At 39.6% G+C, this 16,607-nt stretch overlaps 1 protein-coding gene across 3 annotated transcripts; it reads left to right on the forward strand.

Moving 5' to 3' along the window:
• The first annotated feature begins 2,079 nt into the window (after positions 1-2,079).
• Positions 2,080-14,790, forward strand: LOC149844469 (proteasome inhibitor-like protein). 3 transcript variants are annotated; one of them, XM_089994535.1, is made up of 9 exons: positions 2,080-2,434; positions 2,555-2,747; positions 2,853-2,999; positions 4,500-4,577; positions 12,056-12,139; positions 12,258-12,292; positions 12,386-12,449; positions 12,530-12,607; positions 14,467-14,790. In XM_089994535.1, the coding sequence occupies exons 1-9, from the start codon at positions 2,263-2,265 to the stop codon at positions 14,525-14,527; spliced, it is 912 nt and encodes a 303-aa protein (XP_089850661.1). In that variant the 5' UTR covers positions 2,080-2,262; the 3' UTR covers positions 14,528-14,790. The 3 variants fall into 3 exon arrangements, with proteins under 3 accessions (XP_089850661.1, XP_089850668.1, XP_089850666.1); XM_089994542.1 differs by lacking the exon at positions 12,530-12,607; XM_089994540.1 differs by lacking the exon at positions 4,500-4,577.
• The last annotated feature ends 1,817 nt before the right edge of the window (positions 14,791-16,607 follow it).

The raw sequence follows: 16,607 nt of genomic DNA on the forward strand, positions 1-16,607 counted from the left end.
CGCTGTGGGTCTCGTTAGAGACCCGAAAACACTATAAATCATAGTTAAAAGACCGAAAAACACTACAAATCGTTATGGGGCTCGTTGGAGACCCCAAAGCACTATAAATCATAGTTAAAAGATCGGACAACACTATAAATCATTGTGAGGCTCGTTGGAGACCCAAAAATACTACAAATCATAGTAGGGACTCATTAGAGACTCAAAAAAATCATAACAACAATTTGCTGAAGAATATTGTCAATCAAATAACGATTTGTTGAAGAAGTGCTACAACAGTCATGATATGGGGGCCAAAATCAGAACATTTATAAAATCTGGATACAAGGTTCTGGTATTTAATCAAAATAAAATAGTAATTGACCATGAAAAATTCTGAAAATTTACAGGAATGAACTAGACACATAAACGAAGAGAACCCATTTTACAGAATTGAAAAATGATCTCCCATTAGGAAAATAAAATTCAAACAAAATGGATCAAACTTTGAGCCGTTAAAATGACACAGGGTGACAGGGTTATGGTTTTTGACCTGAAACTGGTATGAAAACACCATAGAAATCGCTAAAATTTAGTATGAACAAACTAGATTCAATTTAGAAAACAACCCATTTTACGGATCAGAAAGATCGTCTCTGGTTAAGGAGAAATCACTTCCGCAAGTTGGTCCTGATTCTGCTAAAATCCTGACGGTGCAAAATAATAAGTTTTGAATCTCGATTTTTAAAGTGGGTCAAACAAACTCAGAATGATCTGATTTTTGGTGGAGAGCATGAAGACATATGCATGAAGTTGCAGTAAAAAATTCAGATTAAAATAAACTCTGATTACATACAAATCGATAGATCTAAAATGCACAAGAATTCAAAGTATAATCTAGAAAGCAACTGAACATGATAAAAGCAAACTGTACTTGCGTGGATGTTCAAACATGAGATCTAATGCCTTAAAATATGAATGGGTAAAAACTTTGAATCAGACTCCACAACTCATCAAGTTGAATGATGCTACCCACGCTGGGAGGAGCCCTCAGACCCCCCTTTTCTGTAAGGGTAAAAACTTTGAATCAGACTCCACAACTCTTCAAGTTGAATGATGCTACCCACGTTGGGAGGAGCCCCCAGACCCCTCTCCTATAAGGGTAAAAACTCTGAATCAGGATCTACAACTCATTTAGTTGAATGATGCTACCCACGCTGGGATGAACCCCCGGACCCCCCTCCTGTAAGGGCAAAAACTCTAAATCAGGCACATAAGTAGAGAGAGAAGGGAGAGAGAGTGAGAGGGTTGGTGTTCATGGCCTTCTCCAAGAGGAACCCTTTACCTCCCTTGATTTCTTCTCTAGAGAGAGAGAGGGTTTTACAGTGTTTTACGAAGAAGGAAGAAGAAGAAGATGACGATGGAGCAATGTAGGATCGTCTGTTGGATGTGCACAGAAGTAGAGAGAGAAGAGAGAGAGAGTGAGAGTGAGAGGGTTGATGTTCATGGCCTTCTCCAGGAAGAACTCTTTGTTTCCCTTGATTTCTTCTCTAGAGAGAGAGAGGGTTTTACAGTGTTTTACGGAGAAAGGAGAAGAAGATATGTTTGTCCTTTTTTTGAACAGAAAAAGAAGAAGACTTTGAAGAGTCAACATCATTCTCGACTTTCTGAATGAAGGACATGTTTGTCCTTTTTTTGAACTGTTTGTTTTTTCTTTTTTGAATGAAGGGCATTTTTGTCATTTTCTCAAACCATCACTTTATGAGAAGAATAGCAAGAAAGGGTACTTAAGTCTTTGCAACAACACCAGAGTCCGATGCAAAGTTATGTCAATATACACGGGAATACGAGCTCCATGTGCTTGTATACGTGGTGCTCATTCAAAGCCCCGAACACAGACGTGGGATTCAGTGAATCATCGGGGCGAACATACACCACCCTCTCGGTTTTTTGTAGGGTTATAAATCCAAAACAAACTTCATGTTCATATCTGAACTCGGATGCTTTGTCATAATATTTGGATCTAGATTCGTATCTATTATGATCCGGACCGTATCCGACCTGTTGATGCCCCTTGCCTCATTGCCAAGAAAAGCAATAGAGGATCGAGTTGAAAGTAAGAGAGAGAGAGGGACGCTTGTCGAGTTGCAGTAGAGAGAGAGAGGCGGTTCCCAACTGTGCTGTGTTTCTTTGTCAATCGTGCGTACCACCATCGCGAGTTCGAATTGAAACTAAGAGAGAGTGGAGGGAGGTAAGAGAAGAGAAGGGAAGGAGAAGGGTACGATGGCGAGCGACAAGTCGGTGATGGCGGTGATAAGGGCGTCGAGGCCCTCGTTTCGGAACCCCCACGACAAGGTGGCATTCGTCGTCCACGCCTCCTTCCTCTCCTCCGGCTACGCCCTCACCGCCACCGGAAAACCCGTCCTCGGGGACCCCTCCTCCCTCCTCTCCATTGGTATGTGAGCTCTCTGTCTCTCTCATTTCCTTTTGTGGGTGTTTGTAGTTTCTTGGCGTTTCCCTTGTGGGTTTTACTTTCTCTCTCTCTCTGAGATTGCCTTTTGCGGGATTTGATTAGGTGAAGATGAAGTGGGGACAGAAGGATGGAATGAACTCGAGGACTCGTATGGATTCCTTTATCAGAAAACAGATGACAAGGGGAAGAAGAAGACGGTGTTAGTGAAGTGCTTGGCGTTTGGGGATATGTTGACGGTGGACGCCGTCTCCATTGGTGATGAGGAGTGGAAAACACCACTGAATTTGCAAATCAAGTATTTGCGTTACCTCCTAAACCCTTCTTCTTTTCATGTGCTCTGAAAACTTGGGTTTTCGCTCAATGAATTGTTCTCTTGAGAGTTGATGCGTTTTGCTTGTAGGGTTGGCGACTACGTCCGTGAAGGATCTTCAGCAAATTATAGCGAATTGTTTAAGAATGTGCCAGAACTCGTGGATAAGATTAATGGTTCGATTCTGTGGAAACTTGAGAACCGGCTGGATGAGGGTACTAGTTCAACGAAAGCTAGGTATGGTGTAACTTCTAATCTTCTTTTATTGAGATACTTCTTAGCATTCCGTAGTCAAGATGGGCAATTCTGTTGATACCAATTATGCAAAAGATACTAAATTATGCACACAATGCGTTCAGACTCCATACCGATTCTTCTTAATGGCAGCCACTGTTGCATGAATTAGCAGCCAGTGACGGTGATTTGATGGATGCATACTCCAAGTATGAGAAAAAACCATTATGAGTATTGAAAATATGTTTGTATGAGAAAATTCTTGACCCTTTTAAGCATCTGCAAGAGATGTTGGTCCTTGGCTAAGGATTCAAACTTGCTGGATTGCAGAGGAAGGAAGCTTATGATGTGATGGTACTAAAGAGATCATGGACCAAAATCTTATTCTGTGATGAGGTTCATCTTCCCTACACCACAGGCTACCCATACTGGTCAGTTGTGTCTTTGCACATGGTGGTGCTGGACATGTTTGTTAGGACAAAACATGAATATGCTTTAACTTGGTACATGCGGCATGCCATCCTAATGCATCTTATCAAGATTGGTAAGATGTTTGGGTCAACAATGAATTTCTAGTTTACCTCTGCCAAAAAATTTGCCTTAATTAAGGGTGCGTTTGTCATGGAACCACCCATGGGAAGCCACTTTCAAACAAAAGGGCTGCCTATACAAGAAATTGGCCCTGCCACTTATTTCTCAGTGTGGTTCTTTTCACCAATGGTGAAAAAGAGGAAAATGAGGTGAAACAAACACCCAGATATCTTAATTGAGACAGAACCTAGGGCTCCACCTCTTGAACTTGACTTGAATTGAGACAGAATCTGCAAAAAGTGATGACTCACTCCTTCAATGAAAGAGTACTTTAAAAGCTAAATATTGAGAACTACAGAGGTGGATTTTTTTCTGAATTAAGATTCTTCCGTCATTTGTGTGTGTTCCTTTCTTTCCAGCAATGTGATTTACCTGTTCATTGAGCAGTATATAAACGGTGCATTTTTTTATATTATTATTTTTTTGATATTATAAATGGTGCATTTTGTTTAGTTGATTTTTACATTTATGTACTGATATTCGATGTTCAAATGGCAAGGCGAATGGAGCTAGATATTAGTTTTCTTGATTAAGATTTTCTATGTTTTACATTCTTAGCTGTTGATTTATTCATTTGGGAGATTAATATATCGTTATTTGGTGCTTATTTGCTAGGTTGAATTGAAAAAAAAAATAGCAATTCTGATTTAGTTATGTGACTCTTTATTTATAGGGTTGGGGTGGAGGGCATGTGTGGGTAGATTGCTTTGGGAATTGCTTAAAAAGATCATTTGGTAAATAATTTCCTAAACTAGATTGAAAAGTATATGGAGAAACTAGTGAAAGAAATTATTCATCCAATTGTCATGTTATGAATATGGTATTCTTGTAGATTCGTTATTAGGGATTTGTTTGATATGAGTTATATGATGAAATTGTCTTCTTTGAATCAATTTTTGTGGTTACTCATAGGTTGGAGATGGGAGAAGGGCATGGTCAAGGGCGGCCTGATATGGTAATTACTTCAGAGCCTCAGCCATTTTCTATGAGGTATTCTGATGAGCATTCATTTTTGTGGCAACTTGGTTTCAATTTCCTTACGTTTTTTTCTTCTTAAGCGAGCCTTTGTCCTTTTTTCCAGTTTTTGGTTGCATTTCTCTTCTTTCAAATTTTGAAGTGACATCTGGCATCAGGTTCTGTTTGATCCTGTTTGGCTAAATTGGCATTAACGTTTGCAGGCCACTAGTACCATGTTATATATATTCACGTGCTTGTGTGTGTGTGTGTGGGGGGGGGGGGGGGGTAGTTGTTGTAATGAAGTGCCAATTGAGAGAGGCGAAATCTCCAAGAGAGAGCACGGAAGCACGCACATACACAAGAGGCCACTAATGGGCAAAATAAACCACAAAAAGTGGTCAAGCACACAAAGAGGTAAAAAAATATATTTCACTCATGAAATGCTTCATAAGAAGCTTAAAGAATACATGGGGCCATGCCCTTATTTATACACAGCAAGGGATCCAAAGAGGGGCTCCCATAGAGTCGTTGGAGCCCCTCCAACGGTCATATTTATGACCGTTGGAGGGGTCCAACGACTCTATGTGGACCCCTCTCAAACAATAAAAAAAGAAAAACTAAAAAGTAAAAAAGGAAAAAGAATAAAAGGGAAAAAGAAAAGAAAGCATATCTAGGATATGCGTGTACAAGTGAAATGACAGAATTACCCCTATCGGGTATTACAAAATAAATATATATATTTATATATGTAGATAGACACATAGACATATATATGATAATATATATGTGTATGTGTCATAATATATATATTACCCCCCCCCCCCCCCCCTCAAACACACGGTGAAATCACCGAGAGTTTGCTAAGAAGGAAGTAGAAGCGAGGCGATGGCAAAGCTTTGGTGAAGAAGTCCGTCAACTGATATTCGGTAGGAACATATGGGAGTTGAATGGTGCCCCGTAAGAACTCATCACGAACATAATGACAGTCCATCTCAATGTGCTTTGTTCGTTCATGAAAGGTGTGATTGCTAGCAATATAGATAGAGTTCTTGTTGTCGCAACACAACTTTGAAGCAAGGTTTTAAAACCCGTGACTCGGAACTCGACTCGTTCTTTATTGACTCGTGACTCGGCGGGTCAACTCGGTGACTCAGACCGGGTTTTGTTAACTTTTGATTTTAAAAGAAAAACAATATATAATTTGTCTGAAACCATGTTTTTGAGTAAACATAGTCTCCAAATGTCTGTAAGAATATAAAAACAACTGCAAAGAGCTATAGAGGTTTGCTTGAATAATTGAATTTGATATCTATACAAGCACTTTGAGTAATTCATGACTTGAATTAGAGGATTTGGTCACCATGAGTTCAGTCTGCTACTACCTAAGGTTCCTAAAATGGCCAATCATATATGCTAGCTTGTTTTAAAAGTTTTAATTCCCTCTCTAACAAATCCATAAATGTAAAACAGGGATATATGTGCATATTGAAAGTTTACAAAATGCCCAATATCAACATAAACAAGCAATTTTCTCATGTATAAAACTATGCAGGAAATATATTAATGGCACAACTATAAAAAGACTACTAATATTTGAATATGTACAATGCTTGTTCACATAACAAATGGATGATGAAACCTAAATGTGACTTCCCATAGGCACAGTTGACCCGCCATATATAGTGAGAATCATTTCTTTAAAATATTTTGCTAGAATAAGTTGATAACACAGGGTGAACAGTAGTTCGAACAACATGGCGATTTTATTCTAAGGATTTAAATGCTTTTTTATCTTTAAATGATTTTTATTTTCTTTTTTATACAAAATCTGGGGGTAACCCTTGTTAAAATATATGTACTTATATATTTCAAAATTATAATTTGAAATTCAAAAAACAAATTTCAAACATCCCAAAACTCGGCCGAGTCAGGCCGAGTCAAGCCGAGTCAGGCCGAGTCAAGCCGAGTCAGGCCGAGTCAAGCCGAGTCAAGCCGAGTCAGGCCGAGTCAAGCCCGAGTCAAGCCCGAGTCAAGCCCGAGTCAAGCCCGAGTTTTGGCAAACCGAGTTTGCCTTGCCGGGTTGACTCGCTGGAGGGGCGAGCCGAGCCTAGTCAACGAGTTGACTCAACGAGTTTTAAAACACTGCTTTGAAGGAGTTGAGAATGAGACACCCATGTATTTAAGCAGGCTTTTTAACCATACAATCTCAGTTGTGGTAGTGGCCATCGCACGATATTCTACTTCGGTAGACGAGAGAGAGACTTTATGTTGCTTCTTACACCTCCAGGAGATGAGTGACTCACCAATAAACACACAATAACCTATGGTAGAAATACGATCATCGGGGTTCTCCCCCCCAATCGGAGTCAGTATATGCAAGTAAAGTAAGAGGTGAAGAAGAGGATAAGAATACTCCCTTAGTTATGGAATTTTTTAAGTATCTGATAATCCTCATTACTGCTGCCATGTGAATAGTAGAAGGAGCAGTCTGAAACTGGCTTGCACTATGAACTGCATGTGAAATGTTGGGTCTGGTGATAGATAAATATGTTAGAGATCCAATCAATTGAGGATAAGGCGTGGGGTCTGCTAAAGGAGTGCCATCACTGGCTCTCATCTTGGCATTGATTACTTCTGGAGTCTCCACCCTTTTGTCACCTGTCAGCCCAGACCTAGCAATAATGTCAGAGGCAAGCTTCATCTGGGATAGAACATACCCTTGGGGGAGTATGCAACTTCAATTCCTAAGAAATACCTTAGAAAACCCAGGTCAGACATATCAAAATTTTTCTTAAGAATATTTTTAATAAGGTCAATACCTTTCTTATTATTACCTGTGATAATCATGTCATCAACATATAACAACAAAATTGTTATGTATTCATTAGAAGATTTAACAAACAAAGCAGTATCTGTGTAACATGAAGAAAAATCATTATCAAGAACTACTTTGCTAAAAAGATCATACCAAGCTTTTGGTGCTTGTTTAAGACTATAAAGAGCTTTGTTCAATTTTAGAATATTTCCTTTCCCAATTTCAAGACCCGGCGGAGGGTCCATAAGAACTTCTTCACACAGAGTTTCATTTAGGAACACATTTTTAACATCAAGTTGATATATCGACCATTGCTTGATGGAGGCTAAATCAATTAAGGTTTGTACACTAGTCATTCTGGCTACGGGAGCAAAGGTTTCTTCATAATCAATCCCATATTCTTGGGCATAGCCTTTTGCAACCAAACAAGCTTTGTATCTTTCTAGAGACCCATCACATTTGGTTTTGACTTTATATACCCATCTACACCCAATTGCCTTTTTCCCTAAAGGTTGAGGAATAATGCTCCAGGTTTGGGCTTTGTTAAGAGCCTCTAATTCGATTTTCATAGCTTCAATCCAATGTGGATGATCTTTAGCTTCCTTGAAAGAGGTAGGTATGATATGAATGTATTAACATGAGACAAGTCCTGTAAATCAGAGAAAAGGATTCATAAGACACAAACTTTTGTGGTGGCCTACTAGTATGAGAAGATCTCCTAGGTGGATTGTTGTTAATAGGTTCTTCTAAAGAGAAGTCTTGAGAGTATCTGTCAATAGCAGGTTGATGTTCATTTCCTAACCGCCGGGTATAGACATTTATATCATTAAGATTTTCATTTTGGGAAACATTATCATGTTGTGGTATATCATTATAATGTAAAATGCCATCACAAGTAGTATCACAAATAATTGCCTCAGGGGACTCAATTCTAGGAGCTAAGTCAAATAGAAAAGAATAGTCAATGTCTTCCCTAGATGTGTGGATATCGAAACCATTTTGTTCTTCAATAAAGTTTACATTTCTCGACACATATAGTTTATTGTTTCAAATATCATAGCATCTATAGCCTTTTTTATTCTCACCATAACCAATGAACACACATTCAAGAGCTTTAGGTGATAATTTATCTTGTCCTTGACTAAGAACGAAACATTTGCATCCAAAGATTCTTAGTCTATTAAAATCTGGAGTAATTTTAAATAATTTTTCAAAAGGTGAAACATTTTTTAAAGAAGAAGAGGGCATACGATTTATAAGATATGTTGCGGTAAGAAGAGCTTCGGCCCAAAAGTTTTTAGGAACATTTTTAGACACAAGAAGAGTTCTTGTGGTTTCGATTAAATGTCTATGTTTCTTTTCCGCAAGACCATTTTGTTGCGGAGTTTTAGGACAAGATTGTTGGTGCAAAATTCCATTTGTTTTAAAATAATTTTGAAAATCTTTAGACATGTACTCACCTTCCGAGTCAGATCTAAATATGGCTATATTGTGTTGAAATTGATTTTGAACAAGAATGTGAAATACTTTAAAATTATTGAAGACATCGGATTTATTCTTAATAATGTAAACCCATGTGTATCTAGTAAAATCATCAATAAAAGAAACATAGTAAGAATAACCCCCTTTGGACATAACGGGTGCAGGTCCCCATACATCGGAATGCACAAGTTCAAAAGGCCTTTTTGACACAAAATTACTATGTGAATATGAAAGAGAGTGAATTTTCCCAAGAATACAATTATTGCATGTAAATGTATTTGTATTACAAAATTTTTCCAAAAATGGAAAGAGGTACGACTTGGAAATACTAGGGTGTCCAAGTCTCTTATGCCAAGTCTCAATATCTTTAGATTGAACATGATTACAAAATGATTTGGATGGCAAAGACAAAAAATTCATATAATAAAGGTCCCCTCTTCTATGGCCTTGCCCAATCCGCTTCCCGAACCGGAGATCCTGCACATAGCAATGGGTTGGTGAAAAAGAGACATTACACTCAAAATCGGTAATTTGAGAAACGGAAAAAAGATTTAGATTGAGTTTTGGAATAATTAGGATTTTGGGAACAAAAAATTCTTTGTTTTGGTCATAAGTTTTCTCAAGATTTCCAATGCCTTCAACATTCAAGGATGTTCCATTCCATCGGCGGTGGATACATATGATTTAAATTTATTGAGACTTGGTTTTGACAAAAGTGATGCATTTGGAGTCATATGGAAAGAGGCACCCGAATCAAGAATCCAAGAAGTCATACCTGGAAAGGAGGAGATGGCGGCACCGGAAGTGGAAGGTGAAGGTGATGATGTAGAGGAGTTCATCTTTATAAATTGTTGAAGAGTTTCGGTTAGATGAGCGGTGGACTCCTTTATGTCACCATCCTTCTTTGAATCTTCATTGATGATTGGAGGAGTTTCTCCCACGGAAGCCACCTTCTTTTTGAATTTAGGGCAATCCGGACGAATATGGCCCGGTTCATTACAATTATGACAAATGATTTTTCTTCCTCCACCACCATTATTCTTCCAAAAATGTGGAGGTTTATATGATCTTACATTGTTGCCGGGTCTAGACACGGCATGAACTTCATCAACATCTTTTTTCAAGGCCAAACGGGTTTCTTCTTGACATAAGTCTGCCAAAATATCACTTAGAGGAGTAGAGGCCCTATGAAGAAGAGATCCTCTAAGTTGCTCAAATTCGGGACGAAGCCCATGAATAAATTGAAAGAACCTCTCTTTTTCCATTTGCTCTTGTCTCATGACAATAACACTTCCTTCCCATTGCGGTTCGAGAAGAACAAGCTCATCCCATGAAGAGGATAGAGCATTATAGTAGTCCCTAATACTCATATCACCTTGCTTGGTGGCTCTTACCTTTTCTTGTAGAAAAAAAGTGCCTAGCAAGGTCTCTTTGGGTGTACATGCCTTTCATAAAAAAACCAAGTTTCATTAGCCTTCTTGAATTTTGCAAGATTTGCACAAATCTTCAATTCGACATTATTCATGAACCATGCTAAGATTTTAGCATGCTCACTTTCCCAATCTTCCATTTTAGAAGAGTAATCAAGAATAACTTTTTCTTTTTCTTCTTCGTTCAATGCTTTTTCCTCATCTCCTTCAAACTTAGTTAACTTCAATTGTGGTTCCGGAATGGTTCCACATACCTAACCCCAAAGTTTTTTACCTTTGAGATTATTTTCCATAGCGGCCGCCCACATGCGGTAATTGGTCCCATCCAATTTGAATGCGAGATCGATTTTTGCATCTTTGTTGGCCATTTATAGAAAAAGAATTTTGAAGACAAGAGAGAGGAGAGATATTACTTGTCAAGAGAGAATCCGATGAAGCCTACTCAACCAAGGCTCCGATACCATGTAATGAAGTGCCAATTGAGAGAGGCGAAATCTCCAAGAGAGAACACGGAAGCACGCACATACACAAGAGGCCACTAATGGGCAAAATAAACCACAAAAAGTGGTCAAGCACACAAAGAGGTAAAAAAATATATTTCACTCATGAAATGCTTCATAAGAAGCTTAAAGAATACATGGGGCCATGCCCCTTATTTATACACAGCAAGGGATCCAAAGAGGGGCTCCCATAGAGTCGTTGGAGCCCCTCCAACGGTCATATTTGATATTTATGACCGTTGGAGGGGTCCAACGACTCTATGTGGACCCCTCTCAAACAATAAAAAAAGAAAAAGTAAAAAGAATAAAAGGGAAAAAGAAAAGAAAGCATATCTAGGATATGCGTGTACAAGTGAAATGACAGAATTACCCCTATCGGGTATTACAAAATAAATATATATATTTATATATGTAGATAGACACATAGACATATATATGATAATATATATGTGTATGTGTCATAATCTATATATATATACACACACATCATATTTTAACAGTTGTCATATACGGATCTTGCTTGGTTGTTTCTGGTGATGCACAAGCTTGCATGCCCATATACTTTACTGTGGTTTTGTACTTGTTAGATTTGAGAAGTCTGCCCTGCTTTTCATATATTTGTTTGCTTTGCCTTTTCTTTGGATAAAAAGCAAATCAAATGGTCAAAAGTCAAAACATGGTTTAAGGAAGCCTTTTACAATTTAACAGTTTACACGAAGGTGGAAATTCCTTAACTTTACTCCAATATTCAGAACCTCCATTATTATGTGACCCAGGTGGTTGACAGTATTACTACATCTAAAGGATAATGATTTTGTGACTGAAGCGTGATGCAATTGTTCAGTGCAGTTCTGGTCCATTTCTGTTAATGGATGAACACAGATTTCAGTTCTTAAATGACTTCATTTTGATGTCCACCTTATGTAACGATTACCATATGTTTTTAACCGCATCCGTTATTTTGAAACTTGCAAATTTTAGTCCTTTGTTTTGAAAACATTTCCTGTGACGGTCTTCCTGAATTTTCTTTCAGCCTGAATCAGAATGTTCTTTGATTCATCCCATTTTTTGTTCAATTTGTGTGATGTTTATGTAATTTCTGTATTTTAGTATGCATTGAGCATATATGATTATTGTTGCATTTTAAGACAAATTGTGTAATATGATTATTTTTTGTCATTTGATGTTTAGACGTGTGGTTCTTGCATCTGCATATGTGTTCTTTGTTTCATTAAGTGTGCTTATAACTCATATTTCTGACTTAACAGTCTTTTGTACTTTCAGCAATCCGCCTGCTTCATTCCCAGTCCCCCCTCTTGGAACCAGTGATCTCTTCCCAGGGCCTGGTGCTGGCATGTACCCTGGAAGGTTTAGTCCTAGACCCACCCAAACTGTTTGAGTATCATCATTTTTTTAAGAAAGCATGCTTTACATGATGGGATCAGTCCTTGATACTTGACATTCTTTTTCATTGTTGTTTGTTCAGGGACACTTTTGGAAGTTATGGCGGAATGCTTTTAGGTTTGTAGAACCTGAACTCTATTTAGTTTCTAGGAATGATGCCTGTATGTATGGATTTTGAACCTTCATATGTATTTCTTGTTGCTTTAATAGGACCGCATGATCCACGTTGGGGTTCCATAGGTGGAGACCATGATCTTATGCCTGGTGGAATCCCGTAAGTATTGTCCTTCTCAGCCAATTTTTATTAGAACACCAATCTTGATGCATATTCTAATGTGCTATTTCTGTTAACAGACCTGTGCCTCCTGGAGCACGCTTCGATCCATATGGCCCTCCTGGTGTTCCTGGTTTTGAACCAAGTCGCTTTGTGAGGTATTTCTTGGTTTGGAAAACTGTGTTTATGAATGCAGTGGATTAGTGACTGATTTATGATGATGAATGTAATTGGGGCGTTTGTGCCAATTTGCCCACTTTAAGAAAAGAGCATATTTTGATCCTTGAAAGGGAGGGTTATATGAATTTATTTCAGCAAATTGTGTTTACTGGAAGCACAAAGCAATAATAAAGGCATTCCATAATCATGGTTGGGCCATTAACTGTTCTTCAAAGCATGGGTGGAGCCAAATAGGGGCTAGGGTGGGCAGTGCCACCCTGACACTAAAGTCCCCAAAAGAGGAGTTCAGAGTGCCCACCCTGACTAAAACGCTGTTCTGGGAAAGGGATAGGGTCTAGGGGTCTGGGCCAGTGGATGCTGGAAAAGTGTTTAACCCAGTTTGAAGCGAATCAAAGGTGGAATGTTTGACTCCCCGAGTCCTTTTCGTAGTTTGTACCAACCAACCTCACATCTCAAAGTGGAACAGTTCCATGAAACTAACAGGAAACTGTGGTTGGTACAAACACTTTCCCTTTTCGAATTCAAACTTAAATTTTTGACATCACTGACTCGAGTTGGTGGCTGAGCCAACTCGGACCAACATCGGCTGGAAATACATAAACCAATTAGTCTTGTAAGTACAACTTGGCTATTTGGTAAAACTTGGGGCCTTGGACTGATGATTATTTTGATTCCATTAGATAGTGGCATAGGCCCAGCTCAGTTGGCATCAAATTGACATACTCAGTATGACTAAAAATGATTTTCAAAGTTGTGTTTGTTATTGAGACAAACCAGTAATCCTAGTTTAGTAAGACAGTTCTCCACTTAGACTAACCATTCTCAAAATGCTGAGTTTGGAGTGATGTAGAAAATCTCTCTCTCTCTCTCTCTGAGCACTACTGCATCAGTACACCGTCCATTGGAGCAGCACCAGCAACAGTCCTTTACTGTGCATTTGTGCCCACCCTAATTTAGTTTCCTGGCTCCACCCCTGCTTCAAAGTCTTTCTCTTGTCAAGCTGTGTTGTATTGACCATTGAGTTGGAAAAAGCTTATCGTTATTGGTATCTATTCTATCATTCTGCAGCTCCTCATCATTGATGTGAACCTTGCTAGGACACAGAGTTTCCTGGAGTTAACTTGAATCACATCCTTTGGGCCTTATTTTTTTGTCCCTAACCCAAACATTTATGAGTTGGTCGTTTGACCATTGTTTATCTCTGCCGAGGCTTCACTAAAGTGGCATGAAGTTATTTAGGCTGTCAACTTAATCAGCATCTGCAGACATTGCCTTTTTCGAATCTGTCTTGGGAGGGGCCACTCTATTAGATATCAGGATCAGCTTTGGTCAGGATACCCTTAAAAAGTCCTTTGATAGAAATTTACACAAGGATTCTAGAGATGTGGTGAACAGGGGTAGAAGAGGTGAAGTGTATGCAGGTTAATCTTATAAATTAATGGTCCTCATGCATGACATGTTGGTTGGGCCAGGCCTGATGCCTAGCTCATGGCACCGGATCCAGCTGAGCTGACACATAGATTTGTATGTGTGTGTGATGGTCGTCATGCATGACATGTTGGTCGGGCCAGACTTAAGCCTGGTTTGTCCATGCCTGATGCCTAGCTCATGTTACTGGATCTAGCCAAGCCGACACGTTGATTTGTATGTGTGTTCTTGCCAGGTCTGGCCAGGCTGGTTCATGTCAGATTTTTGAGTAAAAGCTTCAGTATTTTGTCTACCCTTTGTGCTTGTAGGGCTATTGTAGTGGATGCACCATCGGAGGTTCGATGGTCTTCTTATTTTTGTTACTGGTTTTTTCTCCTCTCTTATCTTTATTCTTTGGTACTTCACGCAGAAATCCACGGCGACCTGGAAGCGGTACACACCCTGATCTGGAACACTTTTCTCCATTCTAATGATAGATGGTTGTGCTCTCCGTTTGGCGTTTTGCAAGACTCAGGTGACCTAGGGATATCTTACAATGTTTACATGTCCTGAAAGTTGATGAAACTATCTGAGCTATAGTATATATGTACAAACTTAAAGTTTTTTGCATGTAAAATGCCTTTTATAGTTATTTTGGTTTCAAGTTGGAGATGGTGATGGCTGGTTTCTGCCTTTTGTTGTCTTTAGAAGTGATCACTTCTTTACCTGATTAACATAATAATAGTTCCTTAAACCATGTGTTATTCTGCTTCCTTTTCACTTGTCCTCTTTGATGGATGATCTGATTCAATAAAATTGATGGATGCCATGATATCTGCATGATGCCCACATAATGTCCGGTTCAGTGACATCATTTGTAGTCTCTTTGCATTATCCCACCTTTTACTCGATGCCTAATTATTATGGCATTAACATGAAACTTGGAGAGTTTTCCGTCCACCTGTTGCTGTAATTCGGCTGTGCTGCCCATTGTCAACCACTACAGTAGAATGCTACTTGCTTTGATTAAGAAAATACACGGATTCTTGCCTTCACCCCCTCTAAGCTTGTGACATAGAGCAGGGTTGATTGTAACCGGGTGTAGGCCAATTGGTATGTGGTGACTCATTCTGCAGCTGGAGATAGAAATCACTGAATTAAAGCATGCTAATTGTTGATGCTACTCATCAGGGAAATGTAAGATCATGGCTAAATTGGTGGCGGCCTGGTGCTATCTCTGGTTGAGTATATGGTATATGCAGGGCCGGCTCAAAAGAAGTTTGAGGCCCTAGGCATATTTCATTGGAGGCCCTCAGCATGTGAAATATAAGCGTTGTAAATATAATTTTTCATTTGAAGCCCTAGCCCTTAGGCGGTGGCCTCAAATATCAAGAGGCCAGCCGGCCCTGATGGTTTGCAACATTTGTTGGCTTGAGGGCATGTCACATGGATACTCCATCAGTGGACCGGGGTGGGGGCGGGGGACAAGGTTTCCACTCCTGCCCTGTCTCAAAATCCGAATCTCCATCCTCGCATGGGGATGGATTTAACCTCCACCCCCGCATCCATCCTCATTTCATGTCCTTCATACCTGGTTCAGACGAGGGTGAGGAAGGGTGGGGCTCATTTCCGCTTGGTCTATAGTCATGCCTTGAAGGATTGGGAACGGAACGGGGTGAGGCGGGGATTGGGATCGGGATGGGGTGGGGCGGGAAAAAGCGTAGGGGATAGATTTTAACCTTCATCTCTTGCCTCCATGCCCTTCATCCCGAGTCTAAACGGTTGAGGCGGAGCGGGGCCCGTTGTCCCCCGGTCCACTGCCATCCCTATGTATAATGTCTCTTTATATAATAATCATGTTGGAAAAAAAACCTCAGGATAATGGTTGTGTTCTTATATCCAGAGCCGTATCTATGTCAGTGGTGGTAAAGAATGGTTTCAGGCACAGATCTAATGAAAAGCTTTTCCTTGTTCTTTTGCTTGGTTGATAATTCGGTTCCAAGTTTGTCAACTTTTTAGCTTGACAAGCGATCAAGCTGCTATACCAACTTCCTTGAAGCCGTTTTGCCTAGATGTGTCCTTAAGTCTGGTCTGTATTGTGCTACTGAAGTAAACGTGATAGCTCAACCTTGTTATGCTCTCAAGATACTAAGATTCTACATTTTTTTTTAAATTATATCTCGAAGAAATCTCACTCGGCACGAAGACCTGGTCGCACTGTCTCAGCCTGCTGTACCTACATCCATTGTGCTGTCAGCATAAAACTCTGAAGCTAGGACCCCTTCTCCCAGGGCTTATGTTACGTATTGGCTTGCTTCCTAAAATCCTACTTGATTTTGCAAGGCTTGGAGTTGGTTTAGATTTGTAACAAAAAGTGACCAAACTGGATTTCGTATCATCAGAACCAGATCTGGTGTTGGACTTGGTCGGGACACGAGAAACGAGTCTGATCAGCCTTGTTCCCTTTCAAACTGGTTTACAATTACAGCAATGTCACCAAGTAGATGGGACGCTATGGGTTCTAAACTTACCAGGGAACATCCCTTGCCACGAGGTCGAAGCTGGATGCAC

The sequence above is a fragment of the Nuphar pumila genome, chromosome 2 (assembly GCF_984573655.1).
Source record: "Nuphar pumila chromosome 2, dmNupPumi1.hap1.1, whole genome shotgun sequence".
NCBI lineage: Eukaryota > Viridiplantae > Streptophyta > Magnoliopsida > Nymphaeales > Nymphaeaceae > Nuphar > Nuphar pumila.